At 39.5% G+C, this 23,377-nt stretch overlaps 2 protein-coding genes across 5 annotated transcripts in view; both read left to right on the top strand.

Annotated features, from left to right (window-relative positions):
- LOC122670856 (NAP1-related protein 2) overlaps positions 1-16,155 on the top strand; it is a 30,221-nt gene extending 14,066 nt beyond the window's left edge. Inside the window, exons 8-11 of one of the 2 annotated variants that reach the window (XM_043867868.1) lie at positions 4,582-4,638; positions 4,760-4,784; positions 10,526-10,534; positions 15,725-16,155. In XM_043867868.1, the coding sequence (XP_043723803.1) occupies positions 4,582-4,638; positions 4,760-4,784; positions 10,526-10,534; positions 15,725-15,777 (144 nt within the window). In that variant the 3' untranslated portion in view covers positions 15,778-16,155. Of the gene's footprint in view, positions 1-4,581; positions 4,639-4,759; positions 4,805-10,525; positions 10,535-15,681 lie in introns of both variants that reach the window. The other variant, XM_043867867.1, reaches the window with a different exon arrangement.
- On the top strand, positions 278-23,377 carry LOC122670855 (origin of replication complex subunit 6). Of its 3 annotated transcripts, XM_043867865.1 has the most exons (14): positions 278-281; positions 7,623-7,634; positions 15,446-15,450; positions 18,556-18,682; positions 18,777-18,823; positions 18,947-19,051; positions 19,149-19,229; positions 20,015-20,126; positions 20,383-20,445; positions 20,535-20,622; positions 20,813-20,904; positions 22,047-22,143; positions 22,237-22,300; positions 23,029-23,377. In XM_043867865.1, exons 4-14 carry the CDS (start codon positions 18,563-18,565, stop codon positions 23,063-23,065), a joined length of 906 nt encoding a protein of 301 aa, XP_043723800.1. In that variant the 5' UTR covers positions 278-281; positions 7,623-7,634; positions 15,446-15,450; positions 18,556-18,562; the 3' UTR covers positions 23,066-23,377. The 3 variants fall into 3 exon arrangements, with proteins under 3 accessions (XP_043723800.1, XP_043723799.1, XP_043723801.1); XM_043867864.1 differs by lacking the exons at positions 278-281; positions 7,623-7,634; positions 15,446-15,450 and having other exon boundaries at positions 18,504-18,682; XM_043867866.1 differs by lacking the exons at positions 278-281; positions 7,623-7,634; positions 15,446-15,450 and having other exon boundaries at positions 18,504-18,682; positions 23,018-23,377.

The following is a 23,377-nucleotide window of genomic DNA, read 5'->3' as shown; positions in this document are numbered from 1 at the left end:
CGAGTTTCTTGGTTTTTGAAAAATCCAAGACGAGACTGCCTACGAGTCTCAAAAGTGCAATATCTCGGTGAGATCTCGTATCTCGGTTGGATCTCGGTTTCAACCCATTATTTTAACCCACCTACCACTTAAATACCTTACCTAATTGGACAAAACTCAACATATCTTGGCGGTGAGATCTCGGATCTTGGGTTGACCCAAAGTTGAGGCTTCGAGTTGACCAAAAAAAAATGCACCAACTCGGCGAGATCTCGACTTGTCTCGGTTTTTCCAAGAGTCGAGTTGGTACCGAGACCCGAGTTTTAGTACCTTGGTTTGGACAAAACTACAAGCAATTAGTGAGAAGAATATTGTTGAGATAGGCTAAATTACCTGATAGGGGTAATTTAGTCCTTTGGTTTTATTAGTTTTGTCTTTTATTTTTATTTCCTTTTCTGTATTGTTTCCCCTTAACCGATCTCTATTTGGTATTCGTAGTTGTAATGGGAATTCCTAATAGGAATAGGCAAGGGGGGGCATTCCTATTTTGATTAGGAATCATTCCTACTTTGATTAGGAATAAGTTGCATTCCTACTTTGAGTAGGAATAAGGTGTAATTTTGGTTATTATAAATAAAGGGGCTGGGTGATCAATTAAGGCGCTCAAGCATTACAATCAATTCTTCTTCCATCTTCTCTTCTCTCTCAAGTTACTGGTTACAGGTCCTAGGTTTTCTACATGATATTAGAGCTAGGCAATCAGTGACTGATTCTCTTCACAATTTGCAGTTTTGAGGGTCGTTTAAGTTTCTGGGTTGGATGAGAAAACCCTAGTTCATAAAAGAAGGAGGACTAGGGTTTTGTTTGTCAATCGAAGGAGTGTTCTTCTCGAGTGCTGTTGCTCTGGTTTCTTTCTTGCGAGTACTGCTGCTATGAATCTGGTTTCTCGTAATATTGGTATTTCTGCTGGGTTTCTCGGTGTGTTTCTTCTTACCTCGATTCATTGGTTTCGCCTCTGGTTCACGGTGGAGTTTCACGCTGGAGGTCGGTGATGAGTTCTTCTGATCGACATAGAAGCAGGTTTCCGCTTTTGGGGTGTTGAAAGATTTCTGCAATCTATTGCTATTGATGGATGTTGAATCGAGTGCCGCAGTTGAATTGTCTCCTGGTTTTCTTGGTTTGTCTCTTGATTCCTTTCCGCTGGTTCCACCTCTGTCTGCCGCTGCTACGGTTTATGGTGTTTTCCAGTTCGAAGGATTGGTTCATGGCTACTACTGCTGATCTGAGTATCGATTAGCTGTTGTTGATTGCACCTGTTATGCAATCTCTTGGTTAAGTGTCGCAAGCTTCTTTCTGCGTTCTGCAATGCTGCCTTCTGCGGCTTTGTGGGTTTTTGCCTCTGCTAATGTCATCACTGGCCACTGATTTGGTACCGATTTGAAGTAGATAGAAAGATCCTTCTTCGGTTTGCTATTGTTGGTGAGATCCCTTCTTCTTTGGTTTTCTCTCCCATGTTTATCGCCATGGTGTTACAAGGTTACCGCCCTGCCCCACCGTTGGTTCTGGTTTTATGGAAGGCAGAAAATAAACTTTCCTTTGTAACTTTCTTTACCGTTTTTGTCTCCTACTTTATCGTTTTTGGTAAATCCTACTTTATTGCCTAGTGTTGCTCCTCTGTCAACAAGTTTTACTCTTGGTTTGAGAAACCGTAAGGAAGAAAGACACAATTTTTTGGTATTTACACTCAAGGCCAGCCCTTTAAAAATATACAAAAGTTGTTCTATCCTGAAGTTATTTCTGATTTGCCCCTATATTCTCTGAAATTCCTACTCTGTCCTTTCCTCTTGAATTTAATGCCCATTATATCCTTGTTTTGTTACAATTTTCTTAATGGGTTTTTAAATTTACATTATTTACAAGATTGCCACCCTCCATAGCCATTCACGAAATTTTGGTTATTTTACTCATTGCATCCCATTGCTTTTTGTTTACCAAAAAGCCCTTGCAAAATTCTGATTATTTACGGAACTGCCATTACTTTTTCATCCATTCCCCTATTTGCCTACCCAATTGACCCTTGAAAATTCTGGTTTATTACCAGTTTGCCCTTTGGCTTAGATTGTATTTAAAAGTGGATTTCCACCAAATTATAGCCATGCCATCCTTTTTACCAACACCATTCTCTTTCAATAATTCTAATTCCCTTCATATCCCATACCTTTGGTATTTACCCATAACACCTTTGGAAACTTCTGGTAAATTATAATTTTGCCATTCCTTTTTAATTACCCATAGCACTTTTAGAAAATTCTGGAATATTATGTTTTTGCCCTGTCTTTTACATTATCTCTGTTATGTCCACGTGTACTACACGTGAGGGGGGGATTATGTACAGTACACCTGCAAACATTGTAGAAGCAGAACTTGCAGGAACACTTGGTGCAAAGCATAGAAGATCAGAGTTTTCACCATTGCAAATGGGTATCTACTTTGTTATTGGGCTGAGTTTACTATTAGGGGGAGATTGAAGTATTGAAGTATTGAAGATATTTGGTTGTTGCCTATTTGAGGACTTTCGATTGGGTTGATATAGTTTTTTTTTTCGCTGCCTGATTCGGTTTGTTTTCGCTGTTTGCTGCTCCAGTTATTTCACTTCAAGATTGTATGTCACTATGACAATCTGAGATTCATCACTGGATAGCTATTGAAGATCGTTGAAAGCTGCCTTTTTTGGAAGACATTCCAGTCCCGGTTTGCTGATCAAGTCTGTCCAAGTTTTGAAGATCTATTTTTTCAAGTTCTTGACCGTTTATTTGGGAGCTGCATTCATATGTCAAGCTGGATTCTGTTGCAACTTAGTTTTTTCCCATTTTGTTCAAGTTGGGCATTAGTACCTTGTATGCGCCAACTTGAGGGGGAGTGGTTAGCATTATTAGGAGTTCTTTTTTCTTTAGTTCAAGCTGGATCTTCTTTCTTTACTTATTTGTATTGCTCCAGCTTGAGGGGGAGTGTTGAGATAGGCTAAATTACCCGATAGGGGTGATTTAGTCCTTTGGTTTTATTAGTTTTGTCTTTTATTTTTATTTCCTTTTCTATATTGTTTCCCCTTAACCGATCTCTATTTGGGATTCCTAGTTGTAATGGGACTTCCTAATAGGAATAGGCAAGGGGGGCATTCCTATTTTGATTAGGAATCATTCCTACTTTGATTAGGAATAAGTTGCATTCCTACTTTGAGTAGGAATAAGGTGTAATTTTGGTTATTATAAATAAAGGGGCTGGGTGGTCGATTAAGGCGCTCAAGCATTATAATCAGTTCTTCTTCCATATTCTCTTCTCTCTCAAGTTACTGGTTACAGGTCCTAGGTTTTCTACATATAAATCAAAATCCAATAGAAAACTGTGACCAACATTGGTATGTGCAAGCTGTAGATATTGGAGAAATCTGACCTGTTAATATAAGAAGAAGGATATGTTAGGCTTCTCACTCAATTGTGGAGAAGGAATCCCATCAACTCCAGCGTTGACATCCCACCAAACACCTACTGCATCACTAGAGTAGTCCTGAATCCCATAGAACCATGCTCTGCCTCTAACAACAATCTCAAGGCGAAATTATTTCTCAAATAGTTTGGGGTGGGTATGATCCCCTTATAACTTCATGGAATAAGCAAAATAGGAAATCTGCCATGTGTGGATGGAGGAATCCCTGGCTAGTTACAACCTAAGTTTCCACAAAATAGATACTCTTCTAGATTTTAACAAAATAGAAACTAATACCTAATCCCGTAGAGGACTCAAATCCCTCATGTTTGGGCTTATAGAATTGGCCGATTACAATAGAAAATTCAAAAATACTTAGCCCATGGCCCATATAATCCATGGAACACTCACAATTAAACATATTGGTCCATTCTTGGTCCAATCCAATGGTTTGGTTTGTTGTGGGTCTTTTTGTTCTTCTGAACTACATTAAAGGAAAATGACAATTTTGTAAATAACCAGAGTTTTAAAGGGGTTGATCCAACAAGATGCCTTCCAAGAGTGTCAATCAAGGAGATGACCATTTCGAGTTGATGAATTACACATAGCACCTGCTGCTGGTCCTATTTACTTCTCATAAATTTCAGCGGAATTCAGGGAAATATTTAATTCCTATTGGTGGGTAATTGTACAACAAGCACAATTCTCCATGATGAACTCGTATACAGAGACCTCTAAGAATAGTAACAGATGCATCAAATACTTGTGACTAAGAAGCAAAAAGATTTACCAAAAAAAAAAGGACTGCAGAGAAAAGAACAAAGAAAATGCAGCACTGCTTCCAAGATGTAAACCCAAATAACTAAATAATAACCCAAATAACTAACCCCTAACAACCCTTGTTGGTCCAAAAAACTGGGTTAGCCCGATTCTCCTTTGGGGTATGGGTTTCCAGATCTGGTCATGGCTGGACCATGATAACACAACTGCATCAGTCTTTGACACTGGAATCAGATTGTATGAATTTAGCAGGAATTGGAACTGAATGACAATTAGAAACTTTTTTCCATTCTCCATAGGTGAAATAATCTGCTAATGAGCTTTCATTTCTACATGCAGGTGGCTGAGATAATCAAGGAAGATTTATGGCCCAACCCTCTCAAATATTTTAACAATGTAATTTTTTTTCTTCTTTTTGTCTATAATAAGAACATAAAATCCTGAATGAGAGTTCAATACTGCATAATTTTCCCTCTCTTTCTAACTGTCCTATTTTTTGTGGGTGAATGGACAATAGGAGGCTGATGAAGAGGATTTTGATGGAGATGAAGATGACGAAGAGGTATGTAGAGATGTGTCGTGTTTCTCTTCAAATTTTTACACTCTTATGGATGCTGTGCTGTCTTCTTGGTTAAATTGCTAGATTTGAACTTCTCCAAGTTATCCTTCTTTTTCACGTGTTCAACACTTTTCTTTCTCCAAAGTCCAAAGTGCTTAAATTTGCTAAATGGAACTTCTATAAGTTCACTATTTTACTTGTTCAGGGCTCTGTATCATTCATTTGGATTTATAATTTCTGTTTGTTTGAGTATCAAATTTTATTCTGAACGCCCTTCTACTTCAGTTTTTTATCCTTATTTTTATTCATTACGAACTATCATGCTTTAGGAGTTTGAATGTGCTCTATAAACCCAGGATTGTTTTTTTAAAGTTGGCCTCCACATCGAATCTTGTGGTTTGGTAAGTTTTGGTTGGTTCTATGATGTGTTCATAATCTGCTTTGTCAAGAAGGTTCTAACAAGTGAGTGACTTCCTGGGCAGTCTAGAGAAAGATGGCTGTGTACATTTCATTCTTGCTGTTTTTTTTCTCCACCTAGAGCCAAAGAAAAGAGGGTGCATTTTGGAAATCAGAATCCTTGTGTGGATTCTTGACGTATCTGTGGCATGACCAGTTTCCCCTATAGGGAGAGATACTGATGCAGATACACTACCTTGGACCGACCCAAACCCAGTTGGGTATCCAAATGGAGATGAACCTGGTCCAGATTGAGTTTTTGGAATTTAGTAGGATTTTAGGAATTTATGTTATTTGGGGAAATAATGTCTTTTAGTTTTTTTATTCTCTTTATTTTAGAAGTTACCTATGTAGGATATTTGGTTTCCCAATTGTTCTTAGTTTCCTAGTTAGAGAGTTGGTCTTTATTTTTAGGAATCTTTTATTTCTCTTTATATATGGTTCAACTCCCCATCGTTGAATAGATTTGAAGAATGAATTGAGTTTATGGTTTGACTAGCCTGAGGGCTGTGTGCGTGTGCACTCTCCCGGTCTCCCACCCTTCCCCCCCTTCCCCCCCTTTCTTCTTATGCGATATCTTCTCTCCCCCCCTGCAACTATGGTTTCTACCAAGTTCCCCTCTTCTCCCAACCGGCCCTCCACCAATTTGGTATCAGAGCCGATCTCCTCCCCAAACAATTTCTTTCATTCCCTTCCCTATTCTCTCTTTCCTGTTATTGTTCTGCGGTTCAATTAAAAGAAAAATTCTCCTTCGTTTCCACTGACCACCCCTACCCTTCAATCCCACTAGTGAAACCCCAACTGTAGCAAACCCCTCTGTGATTCCCACTAAAATAAATCTCAAAATACCTAAACCCAACCCCATCTTCGTGTCCTTCCTCTGTGAACTACCCCGCTTGTAGTAGTAAACAAAATAGAGAGAGAACCAGACTCCCAGTCGAACACGGTAACTTTTCTCTTCCCCTTCTTACGTCTGCCTTTCGAATCGATCTTGTTTATTTCCTTTTACTGATTTACCCCCCCTGTTTTTTCACTTAGTTTCCAAGATTACCCTTCACCCTTCCCCGTACGCCTTACTTCTTGTGTTCCTTTCTTCCGTCTTGAACGTCGATATTACAGTTTTGCCCCTTTTAGAAACTTCTACTTATTTACAATTCTGCAATTATTGCCTCCACCCTTCCCCTTATGCCTTATTTCTTGTGTTCCTTCTAGAACTTCAATATTACAGTTTTGCCCCTTTTAGGAACTTCTACTTATTTACAATCCTGCCATTATTGTCATAAACTTCATCTATTTACTGTTTGCCTTTGACTCTTGATTTGGGCATCCTTTTATTTGTGTGGACCCTTACTGATTCCGAATACAACCATGGCCATGGACTTCTTTGTGTTCAAGTTTAGAGTTCGATTGCCCAATGGAAAACTTGCTATGCTGTTTATTGATGAAGGGCAGGATGACAATTTCATCTCTCGATCTGTGGTAGAGATGTTATCAAAGAACGACCAGATCATTCTTCGTTCTGAGGATTATGTATTCATTGAATTCTCCGTTTCTTATTATTGTGATGGTGCTCATTGTGAAGTGTTTGATTCTCCCCGACGTGTTGTTAAATTGGGTTGTGAATGGCCAGAAGAACGAAAAGGCATCATTGATTGTGACGGAAACTTGTGCACCCTACATCCTTTTCACATGCCCCATACATTCATTCCTCATGGATTAGTTGAAGACGTTTGTTCCAAGCCAAAAGAGGTAGCATCAGTAATACTGCCTCAACCAAAACTGCCAATAGTTGGAACACAAGATGAGTAGATCGTGGATCAAGTAACGACGGATTCCAGTGTAGTGAAAGCTATTCCACATCATGAGTTCGTTCTTTCCCGCGATTTTCCAGCCATGGAACCCATAGCCCTCGCTCGTGGGCTTTTATTTCAACCATTCTACAATGAGTTTTTCTCAACAGCAGGGAAATTGATGTAGATACACTACCTTGGAGCTTCCCAAACCCAATTGGGTATCCTGATGGAGATGAATCGGGTTCAGTTTAAGTTTTTGGAATTTTTAGAAGTTAGCTACGTAGGATATTACGTTTCCCAATTGTTCTGAGTTTCCTAGTTAGAGAGTTAGTCTTTATTTTAGGAGTCTTTTATTTCTCTTTATATATGGTATAACTCCCCATCGTTTAAGATATTTGAAGAATGAATTGAGTTTATGCTTTGAGTAGCCTGAGGTCTGTGTGCGCGGGCACTCTTCCCCCCCCCCCCCCCCTGCAACTTTGATTTCTACCAAGTTCCCCTCTTCTCCTAACAAACCTTCTACCAGATACTGTTAATGATTACTATGATGTTCATGGCTCTTTTGAAGTAAGGCTCTTCCAGACGTCTCTTTTATCTCCTCTACTAGTATTTCTTGTATGGAATAATGCAAACTCAACCTCGAACCAGGGAAACCAGTAGGAGATAGGGGTGTCAATGGGTCGGGCTGGGCTGGGCTGGGCTTGGCCTTAACCATAACCCAACCTTGACAGCTTAAACCTAAACTCAAGCCCAGCCAGACCCTGCCAGGGTCAAGCATACCCTCAACTCAGCCCGACCCTGGCAGGGTTTTCCCAAGCCCAGCCCGACCCTGATTGGCCCTGAATAGTGAACAGCCCATAACAGCCCAATGAGCCCACTTAACAAATAACAAAGCTCCAACCCTCTTAACATATATATATTATGTATACACAACCCCAGCCCACTTAACAAAGCCCATTGTACATATAATATATATGAATACATAGCCCCAACCCACTTAACAAAGCCCATTATATAGAAGAATATCGTGTATACAGGGTCGGGCTGGCCTTGCCAGGGCCAAGGCCTCAACCCAAGCCTGGCCCGACCTTGCCAGGGCCAGCAAAATACTAAACCCAGCTCGACCCTGTCTAGAACACAGGCCTGGCCCAGCCCTGTCCGGGCTTAGGTGGAGTTAGGGCCGGATCGGGATGGCCGGGTTTTTTTTTACCATAGTTATCAAGGCGTCACGATGGTGTCCAGGCTCCTTGGTTGCCTTGGACGCCATGGCGGGTGCCTTGCCGCCATGAATTTTGCCTCGTTAAAACGCCATAGTTGCCTTCCCGTCTTGATAACTATGTTTTTGACATCCCTAGCAGGAGATCGGTTGCAGCATGATCAATACAATAAAAAGAATAAAATTAAATAACTGAAACACTTTTTTATTGCTATTTGCTGTCTACATATTAAGAAGAACCTCAAAGGTTAGGTAAGAAGATGAAAGAGATATAGAAGGGGGGAATAGGATGAGCTATCTCAGCCAGGCTGTCTCAGCTCATTATCCTCTCACCCACTGTATCTCACCGTTGCCGCATCTCACAGCTTCATCAATAGCTCTTTTTCTTCAATCTCTGTCACTTTTCTGTTCAGCCACATACATGTATTTATAATAAAACAACCCAATCCTAATCTAATTAAGAAACTAATTAATAAAACCTATAAAATAGAAACTAGACTAACTAGGATTCCTAAAACAGTACTAAAATCAACTCCTCTTAGCCAGCAGTCCATGTCAGCCCCCAAATCACTGTTCCCGTGAACAGTGTCGCATGGTACTGTTCACTTGAACTGTAACTTTTTTTTTACCCCTTTGGTCTTCTTCATGCTTCAATCTACATCAGGGAGCCTTGGTTTTTGCAAAATCAAAATTTTTTTTTTCACGATGGGTGGGCTAAAATGGTGGATTACTGGAGTATGTTACTTGCATGATTAGATTTCTGAGAATTGACATTATCAACTGATTGAGGGTGAGAGGGTCGTTGACCATCCTTGTATAAGTTTATGGGAGTTTAGTTCAGTGATTTCTAGCTATTTCATGGAAGTTACTGATTTAATCTATTTACGGATGGTCTCCAGTGGATCTTTTGATCATACAAAGGAAAAGGGACTTCTGATATCCCTACCTATACAGCTATACTTCTGGAGGGCAAGGGGTTTTATTGTAAGCTGTCCTGAGGGACTGTTTTTTACTGCCCTAGGTAGGAGTGAGATTTAAAGAAAAGGGTAAAATTACCTGATAATGCTACTTTTTTGGATAGAAATTTTCAAGTATTTTCTACATAGTTGTCAAGGCGGCGCCTAGGCGTCCAGGTTCTTTCTTGGGTCGATGGCAACAGCATGCCTTGTTGACACTTCACGAGTTTTCTATTTATTTATGTTCATTTTTTTTTTTTATGAATGCTTATATTATATCCTATACTTTGTTTATCATATGATGGTTTTCTCATATTAGGTCATTATTAGCTTACTTCTATCATATTATTGCATTCATATGGTTTCTATGTAGCACAATTTGGTAAAATTATCAATGTTAAATTACATATACTTATATACTGCATGCCTTAGGCTTCGCCTAGATGGGTGCCTAGTCTCCAAGGCGCCTTTCCAACGCCTTGGGTTGCCTAGTCACTTTGACAACTATGATTTTTCTGAACATGGAATACCTATGTTATATTATTGTTGTTCTTGTTGTTTTCATTGTCGTTGCATTCAAATTTGAACTAGTCTTAGTTTGGCCTTTTTGAAGCCCAAATGTTTAACTGATTGGAAACCAAGTCCCAGTTTATTACATAAAGCTTTTGAATAGACATGCATCTTTTATGTTGGATGGGGACTTGCAATTCTCAGTTCTTAAGCTGCTGTTCTAGTTATTAAGGGGAAAAAGAGAAGGGGAAAAGACGGAAAAGAGGGACCACTGTTGACTGTGATTTTATTTTCTTTAGAAATTGCAAACTCTTTTAAATTTGGTGGGCACTGATTCGTGGTGTGACCCTGGCTGCCAACTCTGAGGCTAGTCTAATTACTCTTTTCAATAGTCTTACTGATCTATGCTTCATGTTCTTTGACTTTTCTTCTTGAAGCTCTACTATTTGGCACCATCCTTGCTGTTGAATATTAATCCTCTTTTTTCCCCTGTCCATTCTCTAAACCTTTAAATCCACGCGACCGAATTGCACATTTCATGTTCTGTTTTCAAACCTTAGGCCTCGATACTCATCTTTGAGGGGCTTTCTTTCATCCGGGCCTCTTTTTGCGTTATGCCACCACATTCTTGTGTGGTGGTGTACTGACCAGGTTTACCCAGGACGGGTGTTTCAGCGTTATGCTCTTCTTGGTGATGACATCGTCATAGGAGACGCTTTGGTGGCGTCTCGCTATAAGGACGCCCTCGACCACGAAGACCCCGATCGTGCTTCTGGTTTCCATTCCCATCATCATATTGATGATAAATCTCCTCGTGCTCTGCCATAAGAACGAGCGAGATCCAATCCTGGAACCAAATACTGTCACCGTTATCGGGCCAATCGGTGAATGGAGACTCAAACCGTGAACCAAGACTGAAAGAAGTTCTATATGAGGACTTCGAGATCAAATATAATATGTTTCTTTCCATTCCTTGTGAGCCACTTATTTCTCTGAAACAAGCGATCAAAGTGATTTGACTCCTTTTTTCCAATAAGTCGACGGTGCTTCCTTTTTTTTCTTTTTACAAAATAATTAAGCTGACATCTTACAAGTTCGGCAACTGGTTGTGTAAAACTATGAGTACATGGGGATTTTCTTGAATTCAAATATGAATCATAGTTACTTGGCTTTTCTCTAAACCTGGTGACTCGGACAAGTCAAACCTGTTCAAGGCGAGTCATGTTCTTTTAATTTTTAAATACATTTAATAACTAATATACATAATACCGAGAGTGGGCATGACCTTTGGACTTTTTCCTAATTAGAAATTAATTGAGAAACATTAAATATTTCATTCTCAAAAAGATTCAAAGCCCTCATTATTAGTATTCATTATTAAATGTGAATAAATACATTAATATATAATCATTTTTTGGGAAAACACATTAACATATAATCCAGTCCACCGTGGGGCAAGACCTTTGGTCTTTTGCTTAGGGAAAGGGAAGTGCATAAATATATCCGTTTAGCTTATTAATAATATTTATTAATGATGAATTTATACATTTTCCTATGCAAAAATGCCAGCCTTTGTATTGAAACTGACAAAATGTCCGTTGGTAGAGAGAGTTCTGACTGGACTCACTGAGTTTTGTGTGACCCAGGCATAAATGCCGAGTCTATAATAACTCGGACCGAGTCTGGTCATTTTTAACACTGACAGAGTCTACATGACTCATGACCAGGTTTTACAATTTTTTGACTCGTCAAAACCTGGTTTTCCAACTATGATATGAACCCAAAAAATGAAAAAACAAACTGTACAATATGTGATGGAAATCTTTACTAGAAATAGGTTGACAAATGTACGTGGACAACGGGACATGAGCTGTGTCTAAATCAACTCTTAACACAGTGATTGATTACTTAAATTTCCTTAGTACAAAGCACCAAACATTAAATTCGTTTACTACTTTCATACTGCTGTACAAAAAAAAATGCACCTCTAATTTTGTTACTCAGTTTTTGTTTCTTAAGGTTCTAACTACATTGCATAAGGGTACTATTTCTCATAATCATGAAGTATTGTTAACTTTTCCACAAGGTCTGTTGGTAAAGTGATGCAAGTCAGGTTGTTGCTTTAACTCTCCTAGACTGCTAGAAGTGCTTTTGATCATTATTTGTGGAGTGGGTTTTGGTTGGAGGCTTAATGAGTGTTGCCCCATTAACCTGTCTCCCACTGGGCCTTGTAGTAAGATTGCTAGGGAAATGGTTGATTTATCTGTACGAGTTGAGTCATTTTTCTTGTTTATTTAGATTTCTTGAAATTCCACAGCATAATAAAAACTGCTTTTCTGCTTTATTGTCCTTGTAGCGAATACCTAACATGTTGCTATGGGACTTGAGCAAATGACCTGTCTTGTCTTCTCTCAATGCCCTATGTTAAAGTAGTACTAGGCTACTAGCTAGCCTAGGGGTGCAACCAGGCCAGGATGGACTGGGTTTTTGAAAACTTAGGCCCAGACCGGGGTTCTCAGGGCTCATCCCAGGCCTAGCTCTCTGGGCTCATTGTAGACAAGGTTTAGCATGTTTTTGTCATTTATACACAAAAATTGAGAAAATAATTTCTAATAAATATTTAAGATTTAATATATTAAATCAACGCTGTATATTAATACAAAGGGTAATCTTTCGTTGCACTATGAAGAGTGAAATGGTTTGTTTTACTGGGGCTTTTTCCCCCATACATTTTAGTCATGTTATTCGATGTGTTGAGGGTAAATATAGGAATTTCACAGACTAAGAAAAGTGTACCAATTCCCTACATGGGCTCCCCCTCCCTCCCTCTTCTGTTCCCCCTCTTCGCTTCCCCTTGCGCGCCCACATGGGCTCCCCCTCCCTCCTCCTTACCCTCTGCATCTCCCACCCCCTCCCACTCCCTGTCTGGCTTCAGCTTCCTCTTTCCCTCCCTCTCTGGCTTCTCCTCTCCCCTCCCCCTTGCTCGCCCTACCCTCACATCTTCTGCCCCTTCCTCCTCCCTCTCTGACTGACTTTGTCTTTCTCTATCTGCATCCCCTGTTGTTGATGTTTTCCGAAAGATAAGCTATGGCCAGTAGAGACAATGTTGGGTTGTTTGTTATGGAGTTGCATGAGGTTTACAAGCGTCGGTTGGGTTTGCAGAGTGAATAACTTGATTGGTGTTGTAACTGCAGCAGCTGGAGCAACATCAACAGTTTCTCAGCCCCTCTTGTGTGGGTTAGTGCCCACTGCAGAGAACACCCACATGCATATTTGAGAATCAAGCCCCTCTAATAGAGTAGACCTGAATTAGAAGAATAAAATCAATAGGGCTCAACTCACCTCCATTATTGAAGAATATACGGGATTTATCAAGGAATCCACCTAGTTGCGACTGCAAGGGATAATCACTTCCAAGTCAAAGACATTATTTAATTTCCTTCCTCGAGTGTCTCCATGTTCCCAAATAGATTGGATCTGGATTCCCAACTGGAAATTTAATTCCAGATTCAATCATCACTCCAATGTTTCCATCAGCAACTTTTTTTGTCTTCATATTCCACGTAAGTCAGAGTTCCAACTTTTGTCTTGATATTCAACTTAAGGGATGCAAATTGGGTAGTGGAAAGAGGTTTTTGGCGGCAGAAGGCTATGAGAATTACATAGAGGGCAAGAGAGGGGCGTGTTGTGGGTAGAGAGAGAGTAGAGGGAGATGCAAAGGGAGGGGCAGGGGAGGGCAAGGCAGGGTGAGTAAGGGGGAGGTGGAGAGGAGCTATGGCATGGGCAGAGGGGTGGGGAGCTGGAGCCGCAGGATAAGGGAAGAGTGGAAACCAGAAAGGGGGAGGGATTGATATAGTGACTCCGTAGAAATGTATTTACAAAAACTATCCTTCCACTTCAACTCAGAAAAGTATTTGGTGAGGGTAAAAAAGGTATATTGAAGTGAACTGTTTTACTCTTCGTAGTGATGTATAGAAGAGCCCTAATATAAATTATGGGGGAAATATCATTCCCCTCCCCTCTAAGTTTCCTTAATATCAACCCAATACCCAAGTTTTGAAAAATGACAATCCCCCCCTAACCGTTAAAAAATGCCATTAAGTGATGACATGGACATGTCCAATTATTCTAAAACCCCAGATTACCCTTAATCTAATTTAATTCCATTTTTACCCTCGGCAATCCCAAAAGACCAAAACCCCTTTTTGGTTTCTATATCTTCTTCTTATTCCTTTCATGCCTCACACCTACAACATCAAAAAGATCTCCTTGAACTCTTTCTCATAAACGACGAACACCACCGCAAGATCTTCTTCTTGCCTCTTATTCCTCTCTGCGTTTCTTCTTCTTCGTCTTCTTCCGCCAGCACCACCGTCATGGTCAAGCCTTTCTTTTTAAATTGATAGTCAAAGCAGAGAACTTATTCCGTCGGTGCCAACCAAGAAACTTAAACAGATGTAATCATATGAAACAATGAACAACGATAATCATCTCTAAGGGAATAATACAATTTCAGATTTCTTATTTTTCTTTCAATTTTACTCCAATTGAAAAATCTATTCTTGATTCTAAATGAAAAGAACAAAATTCTTACATACAAAATCTAAAAATACATGCAAGATGTTCTGTTTGTCACTTTGTCTATATACCAATAATCTGAAACTCAATTTCCCTTTCTCATCCCTTTGTTTTGCTTTCTGGGTAGGCCTTCGTTTTGGTTGGGTATGAATCATTCAACCAAACAGGATGAGAGCGTAGAGATAGAATTTCAAGAGGAAAAAAAAAAGAAAAAAGAATCTCAAGAGAGAACGACAGCAGTGCCACCAAAGTAGTCGGAATTGGCAATGGAATGATCGGACCACAATTCTTTGAGAAGCTTAAGCAGCAACTGTGCCTTGCGCTTGGCTCGCTCCGTGCAATCACTCTGCACCAGCAGCAAGAGCTGCGTCACCACCCCGCACGCCACTGCATCCCTCTGCAACTGCTCTGACGCCGAGCACAGCGACAGCAGAGCACCCGCTGCGTACTCTGTTGCCATATCTGATATCTTCAATATGATCTTCACAAGAATCGGAACCGTCAACGCTTGGGAAGCGAAGGCCGCACAACTCGCTAGCACTCGGCAGAGCAGCTCCACCGTCGCCAAAGCTCGCTCCGCGTCGCACTTCTGGCGGAGGAAGCTTGCAGGTCGTCAATGGCGGAAGATGCTTGCTGGTGTCTTCTTCTTTCTCCCCCTTCTTCTCTCTCTCTCGATTTCCCCTATTGTAAGGGAGAAAGGCTTCTGCCTTTTAACTCTAATTAAAAAGGGTGATATCGTCTTTTCATATGCTTTTTTAACAGAGTTAGTCACCTTAGGGTATGGTTGATAGAATCTTTAAAAAGTGGGGGGGGGGGGGGCATTACCATTTTCCAAAACTTGGGTACTGGGTTGATATTAAGGAAACTTAGAGGGGAGGGGGATGATATTTCCCCTAAATTATGTTAATATGTGTTCGTTATCTTGCGTGATACATATATTTACTTTATAGTTATATAGGGCAGGGCATGGGGCTTGGCCAAGCCGGGGCCTTAAAAACCCAGCCTTGGCCCAGCCCTTTGGGATTCAGGGTGGGTGTTAGGCTTTGTTAACCTATGGCACTTCTGGCGCTTGTTATGGGTGTGTAGTGATTCCTTGCGGATGTTAGGCTTTGTTTTCCATGCCTGCTTTCGATAGAGGCTTAAAATTCTGGCATCTGAGAGTTCTGGTTGTGTAATTTATGGATGTCTTCTCATCTTTTTATTAATGTAGTTACTCTGTTATTTGGGCCATGTAGAGGAGTTTCACTTCATCATGGGAGTCACTTGAGTTTTATTTTTATTTTTAAATTTATTGGAAGTCTTAGTGGCTGATGATGTAGATTTACTCCCTTTTGCTTCTACTATTTTTTGAAACATTCAACTTTTTTTCAGTTAAAGGGTGTTGATGGCTTCGAAGAGGAAGACGACGATGAACAAGATGATGATGATGATGATGATGAGGAAGGTGGTGGCGAGGAAGAAAGCTAATTGTTTTTAGACAACAATGTCTTTAATATCACTGCTTTTGGTCATGGCTTAGTTGAAGTTTAATGATGGTTGCAGAAGGGCCAGGTGACAGGATGGTGGCCCTTTTGTTGTCTTTGATGGCGATCTTCTACTTTGTATGACTGCTACCATTGCGTCTTAGGAAGTTGCTGTCTTCTTTATTCTTTTTGCCCTCTTCATTGGGCTTCTTACGTGCAGTGGGGTTAGGTTACAGAGGTTTTTCATTAGCTTTACTTGAGGGGACTTTGGTGATGAAATAGTAGAATTTTGTTTTGGATCTTATGTGCCTCTAATTCTGGAATCTACAAATTGGTTATTTATATAATGAGTTATGCGGGAATTAAAGGCAATAATTCTTGAGAAATATTGGGCTCTGTTTTTTATTCCATATTGGTCACCTCCCAAACTTGTCAATAATCTTTGCTCCATCTCTCCTCTGGTGGTTGCCGAACTTTTCTTTGTTATTGCTCTTTTTCATCTGATATTAAAGGAGAAGCCTTCATAGAATAAAAAAAAAAAAAAAAGGGGGGGGGGGGAAGAAATAAAAAAAGTATATCATTATTGATGATGCGAGTCGGGGATTCAACCACAATATTAAGAGAAGCAACCACTAACTGCAGTTGAAAAAAAATAGCCAAATGCTGAAGAGAAAAGCTAAGAACCAGAATAATGCTATTGTGGATTGCTTCGACTTCCATGGCAGAAGCAGAGAAATCTTTGCATTGTTTGCATTTTGTTACTAAAAACAGACCAAAGCCATCTGGAATCACAAGACACGCCCCCAGTAGCAAGGTTGGACGCCCAAGCACCATCAGTAAAGATATGAACAAATGCTGGCGAGGAGTTGCTGAAAAACAGCTAAAACAGAGGCATTGAGCACCTTCATGGAAACCTATTGGTTACAGTATAGCCTTCCAACAGTAGCTGATTTAGAGATTTCATGGTAAACAAGAGATTAGGGTTGTTATGCTAGAAAACAAAACTATTCCACTCGCACACATTGAGACTAAGGGGTGAAGCCCGCCAACAAAACCCTGTAGACTGACACTACACCAAAGTGTGAAGCAGAGTTTCAGGGGTAGAATCAATAGGGCAAAGCTGTGTTCGGGATGACTTCCCACTAAATAAATGTTGATTTGCAGCCACGACATTTTTGGCCACAAACATGTTCCATGATTTTGGAACTCACAAACCTTATAAGCTTAGAGATTTACTTCCGAACGCCAATGAAGGTGTTTGGACTAAACAAGAGACTAGATTTATGAAACCTTTTTTTTTTTTTGGTAAACACTAGATTTATGAAACCTTACCTCTTGCAAATATGTTAGGCATTATAAACGGAGAAGAGTGACTATATGCTGACCTCAAACATTGTCGCCTTAGCAAAAAACATGTAATCATCGGCAAAGAAAATGTATATGTGAGACTCTAAGTGCAAAAAACATGCAATCATCTGCAAAGAAAAAACATGAAGGAATTTCAAAGGGAAGATCTCCAGACACAAAATGAACAAACATGAACTCAAAAGACAACTTTACTGAAAGTCATGTTGGGGAGTAACACCTATAACCGAGCCATTAACCTTAATATGGTATGGAGACACTGTATAATCCAATGTACCCATGTGGGGGCAAAGCCTAATTTTAAAAGCATTTGTTTAAGGAAAGTCTACTCAACCAAGAGAACCGACACTCAACCAAGTAAAGAAAACAATCAACCCTGCCATTGTTTATACTCTCTAGGGCATTAATTTAGATCGATAAAAGTTACATATAAAGTGGTGTATGTACATAGGGAAAAGGTGCTCTGAGGAGGTATACTAGCACACACACACGCTCTCTCTCTCTCTCATCTTCTTCGCATGAATGACCTCTCTTCCCCCTATGTACAAAACAATATCAATAAAACCCTATCCCATATATATAATATGCTATAATATGCGGAAAGAGGTTGTGTGTGTGTCTCTAGGGTGCCCAACCTGTGTCGTCCTCTCCTCTCTACCTTTTGAAAAGACTCCCTTGCTCTCCTATGTCCAACCTTATAATTGATGAATGCCGCTAGCTTACAGAAAGTTGGGGGCATGCCCAACTCTCTCCCATAATATGCACTCAATAAATTACTAAAAATAACTTCCACATGCTAGCATACCATTTTCCTCTTACACAATGTTCTTTATTATTTTCTCTTGCCCTAATCATGTGAATCCTATGTAAATGATACTGTTTTTCAAGACCATTGGTGTGATGCGCACATTCCTCCACCCTCCTCCTTTAGAGTCGGGAGGAACCCTTTCCCATTATTTAATTGCTCCCTTTTAAACGGCTAAGCAAATCCCTCTTAAGTGTCTAACTAGATGGGTAAATCCCTATTACGCTTACATTTCTTTGCGAAAAGTGTAAAGACTAAAGAGACCCTATTCTGGTTTAAAGGGTAAAGAGACTAGAGAGTAACAAGAGATACTTCCACGTCATATTGTCGCTTTGAGCCTGTGATCGACGGTCAAGATTGACCACGCGATGGCGCGAGATACTCGCTCTCTATTTGGCGCCAATTTTTACCGGGGAATTTTCGCTCTTTTAGGCGCGAGAAATAAAACGGGAAAGCCGAATTCAAAACTTGAAAAGCATACTCCCAACTTCCCGCCCCGTCGCCCCGTCGCCCCGTCACCCCTTTATCCACGTTTCTCTCTCGTTACTCTGGTTTATAATGCAGCTCTTCTTTGCAAAGCAATAAGTTGACTCAACCTTTTTTCGACAGAAAAGGGAAAATGGATCTCTCAGACATTGCGCGGAAGATAGGGCTTTCGGATGCCAAAGTCTTAATCCGTAAGGCTGAAGAGCTTCGGCGTCTCAGCGACGTTCAATTTGATTCGTCCATCATCGGAGTCGTAAGCATCTTCCGCCTTCGCCTTGATTGCTTCTCAGTCGTCTAGTTTTGGCTAATTCGTGATCATTTGATTTGGTTATTGTTATCAATTGCAGGGAGAGAATTGCAAAGGAGTGATTTGCTTGGAAATTGCTGCTACGAGGTGCTCTATATATTCAATCTGTGGATTTTGTGTTATTTAATCTTTTTCTTTTTTCCTAATTTTAAGTTTTCTGAATTGTTCGCTCATTCGCTTTTGTTGTTTGGTTGCATTTGATCGGTCCAGGTTGCAGGTTTTATTTGATCGGCAGGCTGCGATTAGGTTGAGTGGGATGTCGGAGAAGGCATATAACAGGTCATTCAATGCGATGCAGAATGGCCTCGGTGTCAAGTGAGTGTTTATTTTCTTCACTTCTTTTAATTGGGAATTCTATCTACTGCAATTTTATTGAGCGTTTCAATTAAATGAATCACAATCGACACTGTAGGATGAAGCTGGACACCAGAGAATTGGGAATCCAATTTGGTTGTGTTAGACTAATTCCTTTCGTGCAGAAGGGGTTGTCTCTGTAAGTTTCTTCTCCATCTCCTCCTCCGCTCAGTTGTGTTACGGGAATTTTTCATTTCTTTTTATTGTTTTTCCTGGTAGATTTGTTCGAAAAATATTCTTGAATAATTAAAAATAAATAAGTGTTTGTCTACTTAAATCTCTATCAGTGAGTGAATACCATCCCAATAATACTGAAGGGGTTTCAGTTTGAAGATTGGTTAGCTGCACTATCACTTCGAGTAAAAGAGTTTTGAGATTCTTAGCTGGTTTTTAATCTATCCATTGTTACTTGGAATCTGTACCCCGTGCTTGATAAAATGTGTATGTATGGCACAATCACGTAATTTATAATGTGGAATGTATGATCTCTACCATGTGCTTGATAAAATGTGTACATAAGGAGGTGGTATTTTAATACTCAATCTTCCATTCATGAAATGCAAATGCAGGCAAGTTGGAGATACCCCCTCTCCTTTTGAAAGGTCCATGGCTCCCATGTCAGCCTTTGTTTCTTTTATTTCTGAACAATCCAGCCTAATTGGGTGCATTTTTGTTAACAGCATAAACATATTGGTTTATTTATCATGGTTATTTGAGAGTATAGGAACAGAATATATCTGTGAAAACATCGGTTGGATGGTCTGGATGAGTATAAGCATGGATTAGATGGTGTGCTCGAGTATGATATACTGCTGCTTATTTTATAATTCTGTTGATTGTGTTTATATATATATTAATTAAAGTTTGAAGGTTTGTGGTTTTGTGTAAATGCAGATTAACTTATCGTATGATGTTGTTTTTCAGCTACAAGGAGCGATTTCTCAGTGCGTTACCAGTTTCTCGGCGGTCGAGTGCAGACTGCACTCGGCCTGTATTTACAGCTGTTGCTTTCTATCTGTGTGCAAAAAGACATAAGGTAGCGTGTGCGCGTGCATGCACATACACACATGTTTTCTCTCTCTCTCTAGACATACACAACATAATTGTCTTTGCTTGGAAGTTGATTGTTAGGCATCCGATTTTGTTATTGCTTCTTGTGTTGGAATGCTTAATTTTTTTCACAAAGATTTATGGTGGCCGAGTCTTTTTACACACACACATACACCAACTCCAGGGGGGGTTGTTATTGGATTAGTTAGTTTTCTCATATTGGATGCTTACTTTCTTCACAGCTTAAAGTAGACAAGTTGAAGTTGATTGAGCTCTGTGGCACATCAGAGTCTGAGTTCACTAGTGTAAGAAATGAAGTCTTTAGTAGTTCAATTTTGTTTGTTCTAGTTATCTTCCTCTTTCTAATATAGAATATATGGAACTAAAATTGCAGGTCTCTACCTCTATGAAAGATCTTTGCTTTGATGTTTTTGGAATCTCAAAGGAGAAGAAAGACCCAAAAGCTGTGAAAGGGAGCAGAGGTATATATATACCTGACATTTAGCATACTGGTGGCTGGTTTTCCAAACTGTTCCCTATTTATCATTCATTTGCCTTAACCATAAGACCATTGCTTTGACATTGGCTTGATGTACGTCATGATTGTTGGTGAGTATCAAACATCCAATCTGATTATAGCCAATCTCTTGAAACTGTCGCATTCACAAACAGAACTGCTAGATGCTTTACCTGGCAAGAGGAGACGTGAAGATTATGACGATGAATCTGGGGAGTCATCTGTTGATGATGAAGATGGGCTAGAGGTACTAAGAATATTTAATCTGTATTCTTTGTCTATTTGCAAGTTGCATGATACATGTACCTGTTTATTGCAAATGTTTGATATAGTACACACATGGAATTATACCTGCTAACACCTGATGGCTTCTTACCTACAGCAAATTACTTTATCTCATATGAGTGGGCAAACCTTGGTGCAACTGTTAAGTTGCGCTATTGCAACCTGTTGGTTGTGGGTTTGAAACTTGGAAACAGCCTCTCCTGCAAAGCAGGGGGTAAGGCTGCATACATTTGCCCCTCCCAGAACCTGCAGTAGTGGGAGCCTCATGCACTGGGATGCTCTTTTTTCCATTGCATGTGATGGCTCCTTCTCTTAGCCAAACGATAGATTATTGCAGTGGCTTCTTGTCTCCAAGATTCATTCACTGTTTTGTGGATTAATATTGACCTCGGGCTGTACCACAACTCTAAGACCACCAGTTATGATGTTTGCAGAAAATTCAGTTTCAGCAGAGTTTTGCATGCTTGTTCCATGTGTGAGCATTTCAGAATTTGATTTCTACTTAAACTAGTTTGGTTTTATCATTTCTGCTCTATGGGAATGTAATTGAATAGAAACGTTAGCCTCAATTTTACCTTGAAGGTGTTTAATTCTAAAAAATAAAGCTCATGTTTTTTGGCAAGGATAATAATGAATTTTAGTATTGGGAGCTGTCTTACAAGGCCTCGCTTGTTTGCCATAAGAGTCTGGAGTATTGTCACTAGTTTGCTGCCCCATCTGCCCACACCCCTTTTCATCAGTCACTGCCACAGTTAGCAAAGTCACAAATAATTCAGTGAAAATTTGTCTTGAGAAACCAAATGTAAATTGGTATTAAAAAAGTTCAGAAAAATTTGCTTTTTTTCAAGATCCCGTGAATAATAGGGTCATTAATTATCTGCTGCAACTTTGGTATCCATTTCTTCACAGCACCTGTAGGATAAGGAATATTTTGGGTCATTGAAAGTGGGCAAGAGCCATACAGAATTGCAGTATTTACAACTTCCAATATTGGATTGTGGCAACTGTTAATGTCTATCCTACTGATTGATTGGAATTTTTCTTAGTTGCAAACTATTTTGTTGATTGGTATTGGATTCTAACAACAAAAAATGTATTTTGCAGCTTCCAAGTTACAAGAGGCATAAGAAAATGGAAAAGCGTGCTTATGAGGAGTGGAAGTCCTCTGTCCTTGTATCCAACAAGCATAGTAAGACAGAAGGTTTGTGTTCCAATTGTAATTTATTGTTTCTCTTACACGTTTCTCTGATGTGCTAGCTGATGAATATATCCTTTACTGATACTTCTTTGCCAGTTCCTCTCAAGCAGAAGAAGCAAGTTCGACTCAACTTCACTAAGAAAGTTCCTGAGGGGATCAGGTCAGTAGCTTATTAAATGGCATGCATCCCTTTGTTATGCCAAGTTCTTGGGTGACTTTTGCCTTGAGATTTTCAAACATAGGAAACATAAGAAGTCAATATATTATACTTTTAACTGTATTTATTGTTAGTTTGATTCCTAACCTCATGATTGACTTCAATTCTCTATGCTAAAATTTTTATTGACCATTTATTTCAACAATACTCTCTTGAATGTAGTTTCACCCTCCAGCCCCCAAAATAAGAACTTTTGTGGATATAATGTATCCCATTGACGACAATGGATGAATGGATGAATAAGAGCACTGCATCTTCTGGATGTTCTTGTTTGTTGTCATTGTTACCGTAGAAATGAAGGTTACATTTTGAGATGCGTTTTGGAATAGTTTAACTAAAAGAATTGTGCATTCTTGCCTTTCGAGAATATGACATGTATCAAATTACTGGGTTTACAAACTAACACAAGCTTGTAGCCCCAGACACTGTTTCCTTCGTATACATATGTAAAAAAGTGTCCAATACTTTTCCCTTTGATCAAGAATAAAAAAATTGGTATTCAGAGGTATTTCAACAATTAATTAAGGGACACTCCATTGATATATTAATAAGCTGGAAAAATTAAAGATAAATGTAGAAATATATGAAAATATGTAGATAAATGTATAGTTCCTTTTCATTTAGTAAAATTATAATTCCTTTTCTGATGAATATTTCTAGTTTTCTTCCAGGGGAAACATTAATGAAAAGATAGGGTGGAAAGTATGATAATTGCTGTTCTTGCTCTCTGATGGTTGTGAAAATTGGAGTTGGGACAAGAATGCTTGAGAAAGTGAAAATTTGGTGTACATTGAGGCATCCTACCTTCTCTTGAAACATTGTGCTGAATAGATTAAATGTTGGAACTCTACCAGCTATTGCAGATTGAATATGAACGGTGACTCCAACTGAGATTGCGAAATATAGAGTTAGTCTAGTGCAAGATTCTCCTCTAATGATGTTATTTTATGTCTTTCTCGGTTGCGGGTTTGGAGCTATTGTGGTGGATGCAAATGTAGATATAGATAATTTTTGACATTT

This window comes from Telopea speciosissima, chromosome 8, assembly GCF_018873765.1.
Source record: "Telopea speciosissima isolate NSW1024214 ecotype Mountain lineage chromosome 8, Tspe_v1, whole genome shotgun sequence".
NCBI classification, from domain to species: domain Eukaryota; kingdom Viridiplantae; phylum Streptophyta; class Magnoliopsida; order Proteales; family Proteaceae; genus Telopea; species Telopea speciosissima.
This window is presented reverse-complemented; position numbering and strand designations above follow the sequence as displayed.